We start from the raw sequence: 18,763 nt of genomic DNA, 5'->3' as shown, positions 1-18,763 counted from the left end.
TTTACTTGGATTTTCTGCAGTGCACTCTACATCGCTGCCATAGAATTCTTTGTAAATCTTTTTTCCTTATTTTTTTTCTCTGATCCAATACCTGCACTGTCTCCTCAGAGCTCAGCTTTGTATTTAAGACTGGGATGTGGCATGAGCCTGCTTTATCAACTTAATCATCTATTTTTCATTTTCTTCATGCGTTTCTCCCCCGATGCACACATCACCCCCAAGCCAGTCATAATTCCTTTTGTAGGACTTTTTATACTTTGGGGCTATATATGTCATGTTGCTGTCACTTTTCAAGTCGTATTTTCTGCTATTTTTCCCCCCTCTTCTTTTTAATTCACAACCTACGTGGCCACAATGCCAACCTGCCTCTTTACTCTCCTACCTGCTTGGGAAATCAGTACTTTGGGGCTCACGTTGAACTTTCTCAGGTGGATGGGAGAAGTCTTCTGGGGTGTGACACAGGTATCTACTCCCACTAACCCGGGGGAATTCAGCCACAATGACTACTCTCTATGAATATGCCACAAGTCCTCACCCTTGCCTCCTTCACCCTGGCTATTTCTCTGACCTTCTTTCTCACTCATGCCACTCACAGAGTCTCACTCTATCCTTTGGAAGGCATTTCCTTCTGACCTCCTCCCACTCCCTGTAGCTTGAATAAGGAATTTATACCTGCTTTCATGGTAATTTGGAAATTTTCTTTTAAGAACCTTTGTCATGCAAATTATTAATTCTGCCTTTTCTTTTCTTTTGGTATCAGGGATTGAACCAAATGGTGCTTAGCCACTGAGCCACATCCCCAACGCTTTTTATTTTTATTATTATTATTTTTTTATTTTGACATAGGGTCTCACTAAGTTGCTTAGGGTCTCACTAAGTTGCTAAAGCTGGTTTTGAGCCTATGATCCTTCTGCCTCCCTAGCCATGGGGATTACAGGCATGTGCCCCCGTGCTCAGCTAATTTTGATCTTTTTTGGATTATATTACCAACAGAGGTCTTCCTTGTTATATCTTTTTTTTTCTCTTTCTATTTCCAGGAGCATGATATTGAATAAATACTTAATGGGTGTGAATAAATGTATATGTCTGTTTTCCTTTATAAAGTGAGCTCTTTGAGGGAAGAGCTAATGACTTTTCTGCTTTTTATGCCCCACATTGGCTAGCATGGCTCTTTGTGTATAGTAATTGCTCAATGAATGGCCAGTGAATAAATAATGATATACATGTCTGTCTGACTTTCACAGACTATACTAAAGGAATATACTAATACTCTTCAGGGAAGAAATAATGTCACACACACATACACACAAATAGCTGCTAGTACAATAATTTTTACATAATTAACTTTGATTCTTATGTATAATTACTGCTTTGAGGTAAACTTCAGTTATGGTGGATTATGAGTCAGTCTTCTCTATACTACGTAAGCATGTACTTTGATAAAGCCTGGGGCAGGTGCAAAAGCCTTGTAGCTAAGTTTTGCTGGTAGTTTATGCTTTAGAGACTGGTTGCACCCTAGGGAGTGGATTACAAATGTTGATGGAGCTGGAGAATTTTCCATTAGGATTTGGTTCTTCTTCCATAAACCATGAGCAGCCCATGGATAGCAAGCCTCACAGGAGGTAAGCTTCGGTCCTAGGGTTTATTGCAGGTCAAACTCTAATGGGGGCTAGGGAATGAGCAGAGGGAGAGTGTTCCCCAAAGCTCATGTGTGAGATGATGCAAGAGAATTTATAGGTGAAATGATCGGGTTATAAGAACTTTAACATAATCCGTGCATTAATCCGCAGATAGGGATTAACTGGGTGGTAACTGTAGGTAGGTAGGGTGTGGCTGGAGAAGGTGAATCACTTGGGGTATGCCTTTGGGGTTTGTATTTTATCCCTGGAGAGGGACCTCTCTCCCTGCTTCCTGTTTGCCATGTCTTGAGCTATGTCCTTCTGCTGTGAGGTTCTGCCTCACCTTGGGCCCAGAGCTATGAAATCTTCCACTTGTGGAGTGAAACCATGGCCCCAAATAAACTTTTCCTCCTCTGAAATTGTTCTCATCAGATCTTTTAGTCACTGTGGCAAAAAAAGTTGGCTAAAACAGAGAGTGTGTTCATTTTCTCTTGCTGCGGTAACAAAATACCACAAACATGGTGGCTTAAAACAGTCTCAATGTTCTGGGAGATCAGAAGTCCAAAATCAATTTTCCTGGGTTAAGATCAAGATGTTGGTAAGGCTGTGCTTCCTCTGCAGGTTCTAGGGGGAGCCTTTTCTTTGCACCTTCTCATTTCTGGTAGCTGCCACCATTTTCTGGCTCATGGCCGCAGCCTTTCCATATCTGCCTCTGTCTCTTCTGTTTATGTCCAATCTCCCTCTGTTTCCCTCTTATAAGAATATGGGTGATTGCACTTAGAGTCTACCTGGAGAACACAGGGTGATCTCATTGTAAGACCCTTTACTTAGGTGCTCAAAGAGTCTTTTTAATAAAGGACTGTTTGGGGGTTCCAGTGATGAGGATATGATTTCTGTGGGAACATTATTCTGCCTAATACAGAGACAGACTTAAGGTGCTTGTTTTCCTAGCAACATGACAGACTTAATGTGCTTGTTTTCCTAGCAACATGGTTTGCTTTCAGACATACCTTATGAGTAACCAACTTCAAAACTGTTGGCCCATTTGAAAAAAGCCAAGGGCTGCTGTCAGGAAGGGTCTAATTTAGATCAATCTCATGCCACTGAACAGATGTGTATGGCAACCTTCCCAGCTCTCATTATGAAAATAAACCATTCATTATCCTTATTATGGAGGAGCTGATAAGTAACTGGAAGAACTGGTCCCAGTTCCGGGCAAGGTATCAGTGGCAGCCAGTTCCTACCATCTGGCTATCGTGGGTGAAAGTGGTCCAGTTCTGAGGGAACAGGTGTACTCAGTTGGTCTGGTACTGACCCTTCTGTGTCCAGCAGTAGCTCTTGCCATCTGTTTCACCAGGAGGGTCACAAAGGATGTAGGTGGTCCCTGGCAGGGGAACTGACATGGTGTCAAGAGAGTACTGAGCTCTTTAGGGGGGCCATCCCATACAAGGTCGCAATAGAGACTTCACCAAATTTTGAATTAGGAAAGAACTTCAACAGTTGAAATTGGAATGCAGGCATAACCTGGATCCTCCACTGCCTTTCCATCCCTCTCACACAAGCCTAAGAAGGACACAGTATCCAGGAGAGGGCCTCCTTAGGGCTTTGACAGGTGTCCCTGGGCAGGTCTCATTCATACTTGACTCTAACCTGCAAGCTGACCACAGATGAGAACCCCAATTTTCTAGTGACTTCTTTCAATACACTAACTGGGTAAATTTGGTTAAAGGAGAGATCCTAAAGAAACCTTAGTTTCTTTTTTTGTTGTGGGATAGTAATAATAGTTGAGCACATCGACTCCAAAGCTGGTCTTTGTTGCTGTTCTAGGTCTACCCTCTAATGGCTGTGTAACCTCAGGTAGATGGTAAAAGTCTCTGATTCCCAGTTTCTTAGTTTCTTTATCTGTAAAATGAGGATGATAGTTCCAGGGATTGTCTCAGCATGTTTCATAAACTTAATCTTCAAATCCTTACAACTCTGTAGGGGAAGTATAACATTTTATCCCACTTTACCAGTGAGAAAACTGAGGAATGAAGAGCTTAAGGAACCTGCCCAGGTTACACAGTAACAAGGAGCAGAACAAGGTAGTGTGGCCTCTGCACATGTACTTGGTAACTATGTTTTATACTACTGCTCAATCCTTGGTTTATAAGAATAAAATATGGTGGTCATCCATACCAGATTACCTTGGAAAGTTCTGGGTTACATGTGCTGTCCAGTGTGTTATTAATGATGCCCTCATTTACTGTCCAAAGCAGTGTCTTGTCTTGGTTTGAATCTTTTCCCCATCAGGATTAAAAATATAAAAGACTTTTAATTTATAATAGTTTCCCATACCTTGCCTAAAGTTTGATATCTTACGATAATAGAACATTGAAATACTATAGAAATGGGCACAATAAATCAAGTGAGGAGTGAGTCATCAGAAGAATTATAGTTGGCACCTAAGATCCAAGGCTTAGAAAAGCTATCTTTAAACGTGATTTGTGTCACTGGTAGTGAAATTCATTTTAGGTGGGTTTTGTATGGCATAAGGGACATCTAGTGGTTATCTAGGTCTCTGCAGATTTACTAAAGGCATCATAAAGTAAGAGGTGTAAATATTGGAGCAAAGTACCATCACCTTGAAGGGAGCCCCAAGAAAGGAGGAGGCTTCTTCATTGCATGACTCTTTATTAGAAAGTTAACAAAGAGTAGAGAAACAATTTTCAGAAAAAGCTAATTTGAGCCCTAGCATGGCTAACTATACCATTGTCAATTTGTTATCTTCTGTATCGAGTTGGAAATGATTTTGTTATCAGCTCCCTGCCAGTCTGGCATATTCTTCCTATCACTTTCTCTACTTTTTCTGCTGATTGCAGAGTGGCTTTTTGGATCACTCTGAGAATCCATCTGATGAGAGTCTTCATCAGGCTAGAAGCAGGGCTGCTTATCAGGCCAGAAAAGAAATAGTTTGTAATTGCTTCTGACAGGTAGTCCTCCTTTGGAAGTTGCTTACCCATGAGGAAGCCATGCAGTTTTGGTCCAGGTGTATTTTGTCTGAATGAGTGGGCTTCACCTTATAGGAGGTGATCCTGGGTGATCTTGCCTTCTAAGTCCCAGCACTCCTGGAGATTACCCACTGGTCACTGCCTCGTGGTACAAATGGTGACTGTCCACAACTCTGAACTAACTGCCTTTGTCTTCTGGGAAGCCTAAAATATATCCTTGTCTCCTCTGCTACTTTTGTTCCCAGTCAGCAATGCTAGACTTCTTGAAGGCTCTGTTTCACTGAATCTTTTTTATAGTATTTTCTTCCAATTTTCTTCAGTTGAGTTCTTCTTTCTTTAAAAGCTATTGGGCATTCCTAGTGTCATTTACTTTCTTTCAGGGTAGTAGGGAGAAGCCAGAAGTTGTTAGTCTTGGCCAATGGCTTCATCATTGAAGATTAATTCTTGCTCTTTGACTCTGTGCACATAGGATAATGGTTCTGAGTCACCTTCTCATGCTATGATGTGTTTTCTGTGGCAAGTCCAAATTACATTGTCATGTGCGAGGTGCACCCTAGTCCCTTTAGCATGCTTGAGAGCAGGAGGTAGAATTGGTGCAAACTTTGTCAGCCAGTCTCTTAGAGGATCTTGCTAGAATTTGTGATTGGGTTCTGAATTCCCTCTATTGGTGTTCTCCCAAGATATGTGAACTAATGACAGTTGCCACTCTGAGGTGCAGAACTTTCCATATAGATACTCTTAAAAAATTCAAGCACATTTCCTAAGCGCACACACTGGGGAAAACCCAACTAAATGTGCAACGGTTCCTAGAAATGCCTCTTAGTTACTGTAATACTGGAGCTTTAAACTTTATCTTATCATTTATTATTTGGCAGAATGAATATAGAGGTTTCTTTCTGCATTGGAGTGTGCACTGGCTTAAGGCACTGGGAACATGTTTGTGTGATCTTCCTTGCCCTTTCTCCCCCAGTGCTTCTACCTCATCCTGCAAATATGTATTTTGTGTCAGGCACTGGGAGACATAGAAGAAAGGCACAGATTCCTCCACTTGAGAAGATGCCAGTCTGCTGGGCAGGACAGAAAATTATAGCACAATGTGATAAATACTATGATAACAGTTAGAACATGCAGCCGTGGGGCTGAGAGGAAGAACGCAGCCTTGGCAGGAGAGCTGTGGGTGGGAATATTGGATCCGGCTTCCCAAAGATGGTACTGGAACCATGACTTGAATGGTGAATCGCAGTTACACAGGCAGAGAATCCAGGTAAGACTTCTCTCTGGGATGTGTAGTTAGGAAAGGCAGAACTTTGGCAAGGTTTGTAGCAATGAAGTGGAAACTAGATGAAAAGGGTCTTGTGTATAATACTTAAAAGTCGGTATTGAATTCTGAAATGGATGGAGAACCACTGAAGGGCTTTTCAAGAAAGCTGTTGTTTCTAGTCCTCGGAATAAAAATAACAGTAGATTTCTAGTGATTCAGGAAGGCACCTTTTAAATTTTGTCACCTCTCTCATCAAACTGTTAAAGGCTTCCTTTTTACACTAATGGTCCCTCCATTTTCCGGTTGCATAATGTGAGTATTTTTAGAGCTTTTCATAATCAGATACCACCTACTCATCTGCTCTCAGTTCCTCTTTGTGACCTGTAACTTTCACTCTAGTCAGGCTGGTGGCTCCATCGAAGAGGAATTCTAAGACAGGAGGACATGTAGGTTTCTCTGGATAGGGCTGTTCAGTACCTGCAAATATACGGGGAATGAGGGAGGTCCTGTACTGAGCCTCTAGCATGTACCAGGTGTTCTACCAAATACTGGGATGTATTAGTTATCATGCCGGAATACACACAGCCCCTGTTTATAAAGCTTAAGGTCCAGAGGATCCTAACAGTGCCATTTCTGGAAAGAAGAGGGAAGAGAAATACAATCTCAGTCAAGTTTCTGATCATAAGTCATTGTACATTCATTGGTGTGGCAAATATTTATCATTCTAATTCTGACACTAAAAAAAAAAAATCCCCTATGAAGTATCTTCGAACATTTTCCAAGCATGTTGGTGACAGGGAATATTTTTAATCTCCCTTGTCCCTTTCATGGTCTAAAGCCAAAGGTTTAGTGATTACTTAATATATTTATATAGATTTTTTGTCTGATATTTTAGTATAGCTAGTCAATTCATCCTAAGTTAGTTTTGGTGTTAGAGGAAGACACTGAAGAAGAAAGAGGTCCACACCCAATGCCAGCCCTCAGGGATTTGTGGTCATCCTGGTGCACTGCTCTGTGAGGAATTCAGAGGCTTTATCTGGGTTGAATGGGGAAGAGACAGAATAGAATGACAAGAGTTGATGATGAATTCCATCTACCAGGATGAATTCCTCTATCATGATACATGTACTTGACAGCATGGCTTTAAGAGTTAGGCAAGTTTGCTATCCCAAGATGACTAAAAATATCAGCTAGCAACCAGAAACTTTTTATTCCACTACCCATTCACAAGTCCTATCTTGGAGAACATGGTATTTGCAAGATGATTTCTTATTTCTCTGACTGGATCTGTCTATGCTAAGTTCTTGCTTTATTAACTACATAGTAGTTGAGTGGATTCTAAGAACACACCTCTTGTGATGGACTAAGTCTTTCCAGCGTCCGAAACCCAGGAACTTGGTTGCAGGTAATTTTCCTATGGGATACATGGATACATGGCTGACTGTGTCTGATCAGCCTAAAATAGCTGAATAAAGGTTCCCAGAAATTTCACTTTCATGAAAGACTAAAATTAGAAACATCACACCACGGATCATGCCAAGGATTGGAAATCCTTCTGAACTTCTTTTGTCCCCTTCTGTAACCAGACATCATCATTTCCCTCTCACAAAGAATCCATCAGAAAGTCAACTTTTAAGTCTAGGTTTAACTTGAAAGGAGGTAGTAATGACTTTCATTATTAATGAGGCACTTGGCCTGGCACCCATGGATGGCCTTTTGATTCATGAGGGTAGAGTAAGTTTCTGGTCCACCGCTCTCTCTGCCTCTCTGGCTGGCTTGCCTATACCCCCAGATGATGGAACAGCTTTATTCAAAATGAGGTAGGGGCTGAGGGTTTTGCTAGTTCAACATTAGCCTGCCTGGATTTTCCCTGTTACAGCAGCTTGTCTTACATTCCTTTTATCTTTCCCGGGTCAAAACCCTCACAAATGAGACCATAGATCAGAGGGTATGGGTTGGTAGGCCCCAGGGAGACCCTGCTTGCAGATGTGTTTTTGTTTAACCCAGAGAGTGTCAGGTCACAATGCATTTAAAACATCTAATGACTTGTCAACATTCAACTACTGGCTTCAAGTTGAGCTGGAGTCTTTTTGACCTTGATTTTGAGGTGAGACATTTTCTGCCAGTCTGCAATTCGGTGCCTATTTTCTACTTGTGGTACTCAGGTTTTTATCCGTGGCAGATCCCCATCACTGCTAACAAAATATAAGGCATGCAAATGGTGGTATCCATGGAATGTAGCATTTGGGGCTTTGTGCCTTAGTTCCATGTCAGCTGCCGCTCAGCAGGCAGAGTGAGTTTATTGACCCTGGTTAGCAAGACCGCAGATGCAGATGTGGCCCTGGTCTTGCCAAATATTAGGTTCTTCAGACTTTGGAAGCTAAGAGGACCATCTGCTGACACATTTGCACTTGGACTTCACTGCTGGAGTTTAGTCACTGTGATAGATAATGATGTTAATGATAATGAATCCCAAAACTGTGCAAGTATATGAAAGAAAGAGAATGAATGGTCACCATTTGACGTGTGTGTGTGTGTGTGTGTGTGTGTGTGTTTATGATGTCTTTTGGACATATGTATGATATATGATATACATTACATACTATGATATGTAATAAATGTCACAATGGGGGAGTCACAAACATGAACTTTTATATGTTTATATGCATATTTAATTTGGGAGTTTACTGAATCCAGAGTCCATCATTTGTTGAAGCCCTGCCCTTTGAGCTAACAATACACTGAGGATCTACTCTCTCAGAAACGATTTCCTTCCTATTGACTCTATGCCAGTATATGCTGTCTGATTTTGTCCTGGATCTTCATAGAAAATAACAAAATTAATAGTGATATCTACCATTTATTGAGTCTTTTTAAGGACCTGGAATTGTGTCAAGTCCCTTTATAACTGGTTATCTTCTCTCATTTATTTCTTACAATCCCGTGTAGTCAGATAGGTCACCTTCATTCTATGGAAGACCCTAAACGGAGACAAGTCAAATATTTTGCCTAATGTCACAAGCTGGTAAGGATGTATTAGGACTCAAACCCCAGGGAGAGGAGACTCCAAAGTCCACGACCTTATGTACTTCCCTTTACTACCACTTAACTTCATCTAATTTAAAAAAGATATAAGCATTTATTAGTCACCTATCCATCAGGAGCTATTTCAGATTTAAGATATAGTGTGTGTGTGTATATATATATATATATATATATATATATATATATATATATATATATATCATAAGGCATTGGAGGTCTATTGAAAAGATAAGACCTGTGCTTATTCTGAGATAACAAAGCTGAGGGTTTTAAGTGACAGATGAGTGGAGCAGGCAGTTTAAAGGAGGGAGAAATCACAACAGACCAGTCCTCGATTGCCCGAGGCACAGAAGGGAAAGGGGGCAGAGACAGTAGGATGTGTGATTCTGTGGAGACCCTAGAGCAAGATTCTTTCACCATGTTTCTTAGTCATTTGTTTTCAACCCCGATTAGAAATGTTACACAATGAGATTAGCCCAAAAGTTCTATCTGAAAGTCTTACCATCATGTGCTCTGAAGAGAAAAAGCTCTTTTCATTATCATCTGTTGTCAAAGGTTAAATCGGGTGGGAGATAGATTTATCTTTGTCTTTTGCTTATTGGGAGTAAATGGCTTTGCATTTAGTGTGAAGTTGAAAAGCTTCATTGGGATTTGCAGGCAACCCTGCTGCATTCAAGGTAGGCTGACACTGGCTTCTCCATTCTGTATATCTAGATGCTGCAGGGAATGTCCCTCAAGATCCTTCCTTTCAAACATTCTTCATTGATTTGTACCAGCAGGATGGTACTCAGTGGTGAAACCATACTCCTATAAATGATCTGGTCTTCCAAACTGACCTGGTGGTTTTATTTGTCCTATATGTAGACCCACAGAAAATTAAAGATGCTTTAGAAACAATTGAAAAGAAGTGCCAGGTGGTTACCTTCCTATTCCTCAATAGTAAAATAGGACCAAGAGGCCCTGTGGGTGCTGCGGGAACATCCCCACATTCCTCTCTCCTTCCAGTTCCCTTGCAGGGGTATACAGGTGTATCACTTACAACAGAACATGTGGAAGCATATTCTCAGGAGGTTGAGAACAGAGCAGCTTGAGATAAGAGGCAAGAAGGAGAGAAGAAAACCCTTCTGGGTGCAGGAACTGTCCCTAACCCTTAGAGGCATTTTCATGGGCTTGTCTTATAACTCCATTGTCATGGAAGAGTTCTTTGTAATTAGTGCATCACATAGGGCCAGAAGAGTCTCTTCTTCCAGTCAAGGCAAGTGACTTGGGCAATAGAGAAGACAGCTTGATGAGTCACAGGCATTGTTTAAAGATCGAAAAGAATTCTGATTTATCAAGTAGTGAGGACCAGAAAGTACCAGAGCAGCTAGGGCAATGGGAGAGCTGGAACAGGTTCAGGTGTCCATCCTAGGCAAGGGGCACCATTTGAACAAGTTGAAGAAGAGATGAAGGGACTGTAGCCTGGGAATCCTGGTTAGCAGAGATGCAGAATGCCTGACACCTGTGCTCCTACAGAGGCCTCCTGGTGATCAATGAATGGGCAGACAGAAGAGTTACACAGAGAGAGATCTTGCCAGGTGTGAAGGCATTTGCATGTCAAGAAGGAGTTTGGTGAGATTTTTGTATATGACTAAGGGGTTTCAGCTTTATGTGTAGGAATAGGCTGCTGGAGGGCCTAGAAACCACCATCCCTGGAGAATGTTCTTGCCCCAGTGCAGTGAGACAGATAGGGGCTCATGCCCTTTAGTGGACTATGTGATCTTGGACAAGAAGCTATCCCCTCTGAGCCTCATGTCTATAAAATATCACCTATTTTATTTACTTAATATGAATGATACACAACAGTGTTTTTAAAGAGTCTGACACATAGTAGCTATCTCTACATAGGTGCCAACTATTTTTACTATATTCCTGTAGTCATAGCATGCCCTACTCCTGGTATTGCTCCCGTATGTCTCGGTATCAAGGATTGTGGTGAAATACAAGTATATTCTTTCAGAGAGACTTTGTCTTGAGACTCTGACCTCAGTGTTTTTCTCTCTGGTCTCCTGAGCATGAGTTCCAAGTCCAAACAGCAGTCTTTCCAAACCTATGGGTGCAGTAGTAAGACCAGCTTGTCACTCTTGGTGACTCTACTTCTCTTCCTCCAAGGCTCTGTGACACCTGCCCTCTTGGGAAGCCATGTCCACTTTATCTTTAATCGCTCCTTGTCAGGGCAACTTGTCAGCCAAGGCTGCTTTCTGTCACTTGATGCCACATCTCTTCCTGGTTCATTCTGTTGGTTGGAGACATTCATTTAATTGAGAGCCTGATTTTACAGAGAACACTGCTGCAGGCACTGATTCACTGTGGGAGGTCTGGCAGGGCTTCCTGCCTCCATGTCCTGGCACACCAGCCCAGGGTGCCAGTAGGCTTCGGCATGGCTGGATGGATGGGGAAGGTGAGGATGCTAGCCCCTGAGCTTCCAGCTGAGCGTTGCTGGGCTGCAAGAGCTTTGCCTTCCTTGGTGGAAGATCCTCCACGTAGCATCATTTCAGGGTCCCATCAGTTCCCAACAGAGTCTTAACACGGAGGAAGATGAAGACTTGCTGTGATTTTTTTCAGGTCTGGTGCCAGTTTAGATCTTCAATGTTCTGCCACATATGACTTCCCATTTGATCTTGACAACAGCCCTAGGAGGACAAAGGGGACAATTTGTAGCATGTCATCATCGAGGATCCCTCTTTTGGAAATGAATAAAGTGAGATTTAGAAAGACCACACACCTGTCAGTGAGAAAGGTGTTGGTGTTTTGTTTGTTTGTTTTTAACCACAGTGTAGACTCCGTGTAACAGCCAAGTCAATTCAGGGCTATTGGGTAGAGGAGCTCTCCTTCCAAAAGGCTCTGAGGGAAGTCAGGTTATCTCTGTGTGGCCAGTTCCTGGCCCTTGATTCTCCTGTACATCTCTCCAGAGGTCTGCATTCTGCTTATTCACCTATGTGTCCTTCTCACAGAAGCGTTGCTTTTCAGATCCTTTCTAAAGGCCTTTTTCTTTCCTCCTGTCCCCAGCCTCCTTGTAGGGATGCCTGAGCGCTCTTTCCATTTACTGTTCAATGGAGCCAAACCTCTGTCTGTCCCTTTGGAATGAACTATTATCATCCATTAATAATCAACCTCTACAAGGAGCGCTACTCACAGGCATTTCACCCAAATGCAGGAAAGGCCAAAGTCTGGCTACCACAGGGAGCTCTCACATGCTGAAGCATAATAGTGGGGCTTAGGAAGAAGCCCTGAAACTATTTCCTTTGTGGTTCACTCACTTGAGCATCTGCCTGGGGATCCTGCAGTTTCCCTTTGTGCATGGCCAATCCCATGGAGCTAGAACAAGAAAGCTGGGTATGCCTGACATTCCACAAAGGTGACAGTGAGCTTCGTAAGCATTTCTGAGGAGGCTTCATTCCAAGTGTGGCTTCTGGAGCCAACTACCTGGGTCTGGTCCTACTCTGTGCACATGGGCTAGTTTGTCAACTACTTCCCGTGTCTACTTTTGCATCTGTAAAATGAGGGGATGGTTGTAGGTATCCCAAGTGGGTGTTGTCAGGACTTAATGGGCTGGTGGGTGATAAATCTTACCTACAGCACCTGATAGTAAATGCTCAATAAATGATGGAATCATTGTTATTCTCAGTGGTATTGATGATGGTTAAGTCCACTGTCAAGGTTACATAGTTGGGGAAGCATTTTTAAAGCTTTGTCTTAGTAATATAGCCCTCTTGTAACCTTGTAATACCTAGCAAAAGGCAAACATTTTAGCTTGGTTCTTTCTTGGTGATGGAAGAGAAAAGGGAAATTGTTCTAGTTGGGTGTTAGGGATCAAACGATATGAACTGAAGGGACTCATGTGATTATTTTCCTCTCACCGAAATAGATTGTGAGACTTATTTTGCTTCCTAGACCTTGCTGAAGAGACCTCAAATGGAAATGATAATGCAGGCTTCTCAGAGGTGTGGAAAGAATAAAATGAGATTAAGATAACCAACACTTCCTCCCAAGGAGCCAAGGCCATTGTGCCCTTACTGTCTGCTCTTTTTACATGGTTTATGTGCATTAAATGATTTTATTCTTACAAAATAGTTTACCCTTATAGTCCCATGCCCAGAGGAGGAAGCTGACCCATAGAAGTTATTTTGCCAAAGATCTCTAGCTTGAAAATAGTAGGCACAGGGTTTAGACCTAAATCTGGGTCCTGGCTTAGAATTTGAATACAATAATAGAAAGGAAATAACAAGGGGTTACATTCTAAACCCCATTCATGGCTTAGTTCTTTTCTCTTCTACTTTTCTCCCTGCATATTATCTTTTGGCTGTCAAAGATCAGAAAACTGAGACCTGTCCCAGGGTGCTATATCAATAAGAGTAAATTATCTATACATTAATAAGAGTAATAAGTATATTAATAAGAGTAAAAATTTTTGAAATTCTGATTTGGGGGAATAGGATGAGACTGGGTGAGGCATCCTCTCCTTCCCTTCTTAGTCTCCCACTCTGGACAATGGGTATGGTCAGGAAGAATTGTGCTGGTGCCTTGGGTAGTATGTAGGGGCAGAGAGCCCTGCTGGACCCCCTTCTAGGACAAATCACTATGGGTACAGTGTTCTGTTAATTCTGATTGTCAACTAAATAAATGTCCCCAACAGACTGAACCAGGGTTTCAGGCTATCTCATTCTACCACCACACACTCAATGTGCAAAAATCATGGATCCTCTTCTCCAAAAACTCATGATTTTTTTTTAAAAAAAGAAATGTATGCAAATGATTTTAAAAACATGAAACAGGAAGATGCTGCTAAAAGTAAGTCTCCCTCCCAATCCAATTCCCAGAGACAACTTTATAGTTCCTTGTGCTTCTTTTCAAAGATATTTTATGCTTATATGAACATGTATAATAACTCTCCCCATCCCTCCCCATTTTTATACAATGATAATGTAATTCTGTTCTGTTTCTTGCTGATTTCATTTAATGATATGACTTGGAGGGCCTTCAGGTCAAAGCCAGAAGCAATATCTCATTTTAAAGACTGCATAATATTCCATTATAAAGATGTGCCATGTGTTTTTGATGGTCATTTAAGTTGTTTCTGATTTTTTACTAAGGATACAGTAAATATCTTTGTATCAAAATGTTTATATCCATTCAATTCAATCTCTTGTGCAAGTAAAACTTGCACACACATGTTGTATAACTTTCTGTCAATACAAGATATTGGCCAGAAGGAGAAAGACAAAAGAAACTTCATGGGAGTGCAGAGGCCTATTCAGAGACAGGTGCACCCCAGATATCTCTTTGGATGGGTTTTGAGGGCTGTGTCTCATGTTTCAAACCATTATGTCCTGAAGCCTCTTCTTGAATCTTTGTTCTGGGTGCCCAGTGAGTGATGGATGGATGCTGCTCATGAGATTGATTCATACAGCACATTTGTTTGGCTTTTGACAGGTTGTTTATAAGAATAATGACATCCGTCTGGAGCTGTCTCGTCTGGCACGGATTGGGGACACAAAAATGAAAATCTATGGTGAAGTTGTGTTCAAGTGTGAGAATGTGGCCACACTGGACCCCATCAACTTTGAGACCCCAGAGGCTTACATCAGCTTGCCCAAGTGGAACACCAAACGAATGGGCTCTATCTCCTTTGACTTCCGCACCACTGAGCCCAACGGCCTGATCCTCTTCACTCATGGGAAGCCCCAAGAGAGGAAGGATGCTCGAAGCCAAAAGAACACAAAAGTTGACTTCTTTGCTGTGGAGCTTCTCGATGGCAACCTGTACTTGCTGCTCGATATGGGCTCAGGCACCATCAAAGTGAAAGCCACCCAGAAGAAAGCCAATGACGGGGAATGGTACCATGTGGATATTCAGCGCGATGGCAGATCAGGTAGGGAAAAGCCAGGGTGTGTGACTGAGGGTAGAGGGCAGCTGTAGCAGTGCAGTTCTTCCTGGCTTTATTTATTTTTTTTAATTTTAATTTTTGCATTTGCAGGGTTGTTGATTTTTTTGTCTCTTCTCTTTAATGGTTGTGGTAACATTGTTTTTGAACAAAACACCTTCCTCATGGGTGCTGCACATTCTCCAGCTCATCTCCCTTGCTCTGTGCGATCCTTTCAGGGACAACTCTAAGACCCTGGAACTAAGGATAGTTTTTCAAATAGCATCACCCCTCCCCCCAAAGCAACTGTCATGTCACTGATACAGTATTCCCCCCTTTTCTTCTCCTTCTTTTTCTCATCACCATGGAAACCAAGTGTGACATCACAGATGCTGCATTATGGGATTATTCTGTAGGATATGCCTCACTGTGCAAGAGTTTATGCAAAGATCCACCCTGCAATAATTGGCAAGAGTCACGTCGCAGGGAGAAATTATGACAAGAAAGGAAAAGGCAAATTGATTTTTCCTGAAGTCATGTTCAATTTAAAGCCTTCCTTTGGTGTGAAAGCCTGTATTTTACCCTTTGCTCAGACCTCACTAAGTCTCTCTTCCTCTTCCTAACCTTTTACATTTGGTTTAAATGGCTTTGTTTGTTTCTGCAGCCGCAGATCAAACAAGGTAGCCCCAGGCACTACATTGTCACTCTGGAACAGTAACAAAGGGAGTGGGGGCTGGGGGGGGGCACTAATAGAGAGTCTGGGGTTTTCAAATGACTGAACAGTCTGCCTAGCTTTCTAGGGACCCTGTGGCAATGAAGGTCACATTCTGTGCTATTGGAAAACCAAAGAGCAGTAATTAGAGCATTTGAATTTCAGACTCATTTTCTGATTTCCCATTTAGGTAGTACATACTCCAGAGGGGTGTGGCTACATTTTCCACATTTATAGGGATTCATCCTCCTGTGCACATAAGAACAAGTCTTCATTTGGATATTTTCTCTCCAGGTTACACTTGGCGAGCAAGAGGAAGTAATAGGGTCTCCAAAATACGGAAGCCAGAAATGGCTGAGTTTTGGTAGATGCTTTTCTGTACAATTCTAGAGGTAAAGGGATGGCAGAAATAAGCAACATTACCCTTAGGAGGAACAGGATGGGCTCTGTGCAGAGGGCAGACGGGTGGCAGATTGCAGCCCTGCATGTTTTATTGCCCAGTAGGAACCTCTATCGATTGTCTAAAATCTGATCGGAACCAGGAGGCTTCAAATTAAATGTGCTTGTTAGGCAAGAATGAACAATTTGTGCTTTTTAAAGAGAAAAAGACACACAAAAATAATTTTCTTTGGAGGCTAAATCAATCCCTCTCTCATGTTGATCAATAATAAGTGAGCAGGGTACAGCTAAAATTGTCTCAAAATTATTATTTTATTATTTAAATTTTTATTCTAATTTGTTATATATGACATCAGAATGCATTACAATCCATATTACCAAAATTATTTTTAAAAATTCTTTTAAAAACCTACTGCTATTGGATAAGGTCATATGTGAATATGGGTCACGGTGGATGAGTTCTGTGTGTGACTAACTTTGACACAGCTTCAAAGTTACCTACTTGTGTCACATAGGCCTGAACACATCAAATTGCCATGTGTTTATTTCTGTTTATTTCCAACACTAATTGCTGTTTCAAATAGGATAGCTATTTTTTTCTTTTCTTTTTCTTTTTTCTTTTTTTTTTTTTTAGCTAGGAACATCACAGTGGGCCCATCTTTGAGAAATATATTTGGATTTTAGAAGCCTTGAATTTTTTACTTGGCAACTTACACTGTTGGGTGATTCTTTGAATCTGATGCATTTGTTCAAAGAATATGAAAACTTACTAAGTAAACAAATAATCATCCTAAGAAAACAGTGTAACTTAACACTTTTATATGGCCTGTTAAATGTCATTTCTTCACGAAGATGTTTCCTAGTAGGCTCTTTTCAGTTACAAACCTATGTGAAAGTGAATATTTACAAAAACAATATGGACCTCCCTGAGCATTCTGCAGAATATGACTAGGTAATTTAGAAAAACTTATATGATCGTATATTCACATATTTATATATGTACACATATATGTATATATTTATAATATCTTATAGTCTCTATTGGGGAAGTGAGTCTTAAAAACTGACAAGAACATTCAAAGGAGTTCTGGCAGCATACTCAGAGGACATATTTTCCCCAGCATATACTTAAGGCATGAAATTTTAAATGGATTCTAGTACTTATTTGGCAATAGATGTTCCTCCCTTTTTGCTGGTGATCAGATTATATTTATAGGCATGTGGAAGATAAAAAAAGGAAACTGTGCAAGAGAATGTAGTAAGAGATACAAACTTCAACTTCCTTATTTGTAACAGAGAAAATAACATATCCTAGTTCACGATATTGTTTTCAGGGTCAAGTCCAAAAAAAAAAAATGTACATAAATGGGCTGAGGGTGTAGCTCAGTGGTAGAGCATAGCACAGGCTTTAGCCTGTGCCAGGATCTGGGTTTTGTCCCCCTCAAATAAATGAATAAAAAAAAATAAAAACAAAAGCACACAAAATATTTAAATTGATAACCAGGACATTATAAAGTCAAGGCACAGCAGGAAACCTCTAGGAAAGAGGTGGGGAACAGATTGTCAGCTTACCCTGCCCACGAGGGCCCCTCAGTGTCCTTTCCATTCTACTGTGGTGTTGACTTTGTAATTTCGAGCACATTTCACGTTCTTGATCTCATTTGATCTCCTGAGCCTTCAGGATATACCCTTCTTAGCTGAGGGAATTGAGACTTAGACAGAGGAGACTGATGTCAGTGAAGGCTGACTGATGGATGCTACCAGAAATTTTGAAAAAAAAAATTATATATATATATATATATATTTTTTTTTTCAAAATTTCTGGTAGCATTTTTAGATATCACCTAGTACATTTTCTTGATTTTACAGTTCAGGAAATTAAGAGGTAAAGGATTCAGTGACTATCTTAGAGTCAGAAAACCATTTAGGACTAACAAATTCCCAGGTCAGGCACTAGTTATACCTTCTAAAATCTCATTTGATGGTGGCCATAAACCAGTCCTTGCCTGGGTCTGCCTATATCCCTGGCCTCAACTCCTGCTCCCTCCCTGTTACCTCCTCCTCTCCTATCATACTCCTTCCTGCCTCAGGCCCTTTGTGTGTGTCATTCTATCTGCCTTCCATGATCTCTACCCCTGGACCTTCTCAATACTAGTTTCAGCTGTCACCCACCTAGGTAGGCCTTAAATTAGAACACATGGGCTGCTACCCTGTACCCATTTTACTCTTTTCATAGCACCTGCCATTAGTTATTTTCTCTTGTGTACTGGACTATTTATTTTGTGTCTGTGCTCTGTAGTATCAACTCCAAAGAGAAAAAGGCTATGAAGGACAGGCTCATCTCTGTGCCTAGAACTATACAGACACAGAAGAGATGCCTGACATATCTGTATAACACGAATAAAGAAACATGTTCCAGTTAAAAATTACCAGTGGCAATGTCCCAAATATTCACTGGCTAGGGTGGTAGTTGAGGCCAGTCTAGAGTGTATCACTGCATGGAGGGGGAGGCAGAGAGGAAGTCCCATCCTTTGGGGGATGGGGAGCTGGTGAAGAGGATTCAGGCAAATACAGAGCCCTTATACTATTCCAGGGCCTATGAGACGCTTTCCTATAAGAATTAACTTAGTTAACCACCACATCAACCTGTGAGGTGGGGAAAATCACTTTCCCATTTGCAGGGGAAACCGAAGCACAGGAAGACAGCTCATGTGTAGTAAAAGCAGGGGTTTTAACTCAGGCAGGAACTCTTTTGCCCTCACCTGATGATGATGAGATGATGATGATGATGATGATGATGATATGATGATGATGATGGTGATGATGATTCTACCT

General features: G+C 41.4%; 1 protein-coding gene across 11 annotated transcripts in view; it reads left to right on the top strand.

The window, feature by feature from the left end:
• The window catches only part of Nrxn3 (neurexin 3), a 1,484,695-nt gene that overhangs the window by 424,031 nt on the left and 1,041,901 nt on the right, over positions 1-18,763 (top strand). For all 11 annotated transcript variants that reach the window (XM_077800321.1, XM_077800320.1, XM_077800323.1 and 8 more), the window contains one exon: positions 14,388-14,826. In XM_077800321.1, the coding sequence (XP_077656447.1) occupies positions 14,388-14,826 (439 nt within the window). The remainder of the gene's footprint in view (positions 1-14,387; positions 14,827-18,763) is intronic.

Source organism: Urocitellus parryii, chromosome 6 (assembly GCF_045843805.1).
Source record: "Urocitellus parryii isolate mUroPar1 chromosome 6, mUroPar1.hap1, whole genome shotgun sequence".
Taxonomy (NCBI): domain Eukaryota; kingdom Metazoa; phylum Chordata; class Mammalia; order Rodentia; family Sciuridae; genus Urocitellus; species Urocitellus parryii.
The sequence above is the reverse complement of the archived record's forward strand: the minus strand, read 5'-3'. Positions and strand labels throughout refer to the sequence as shown.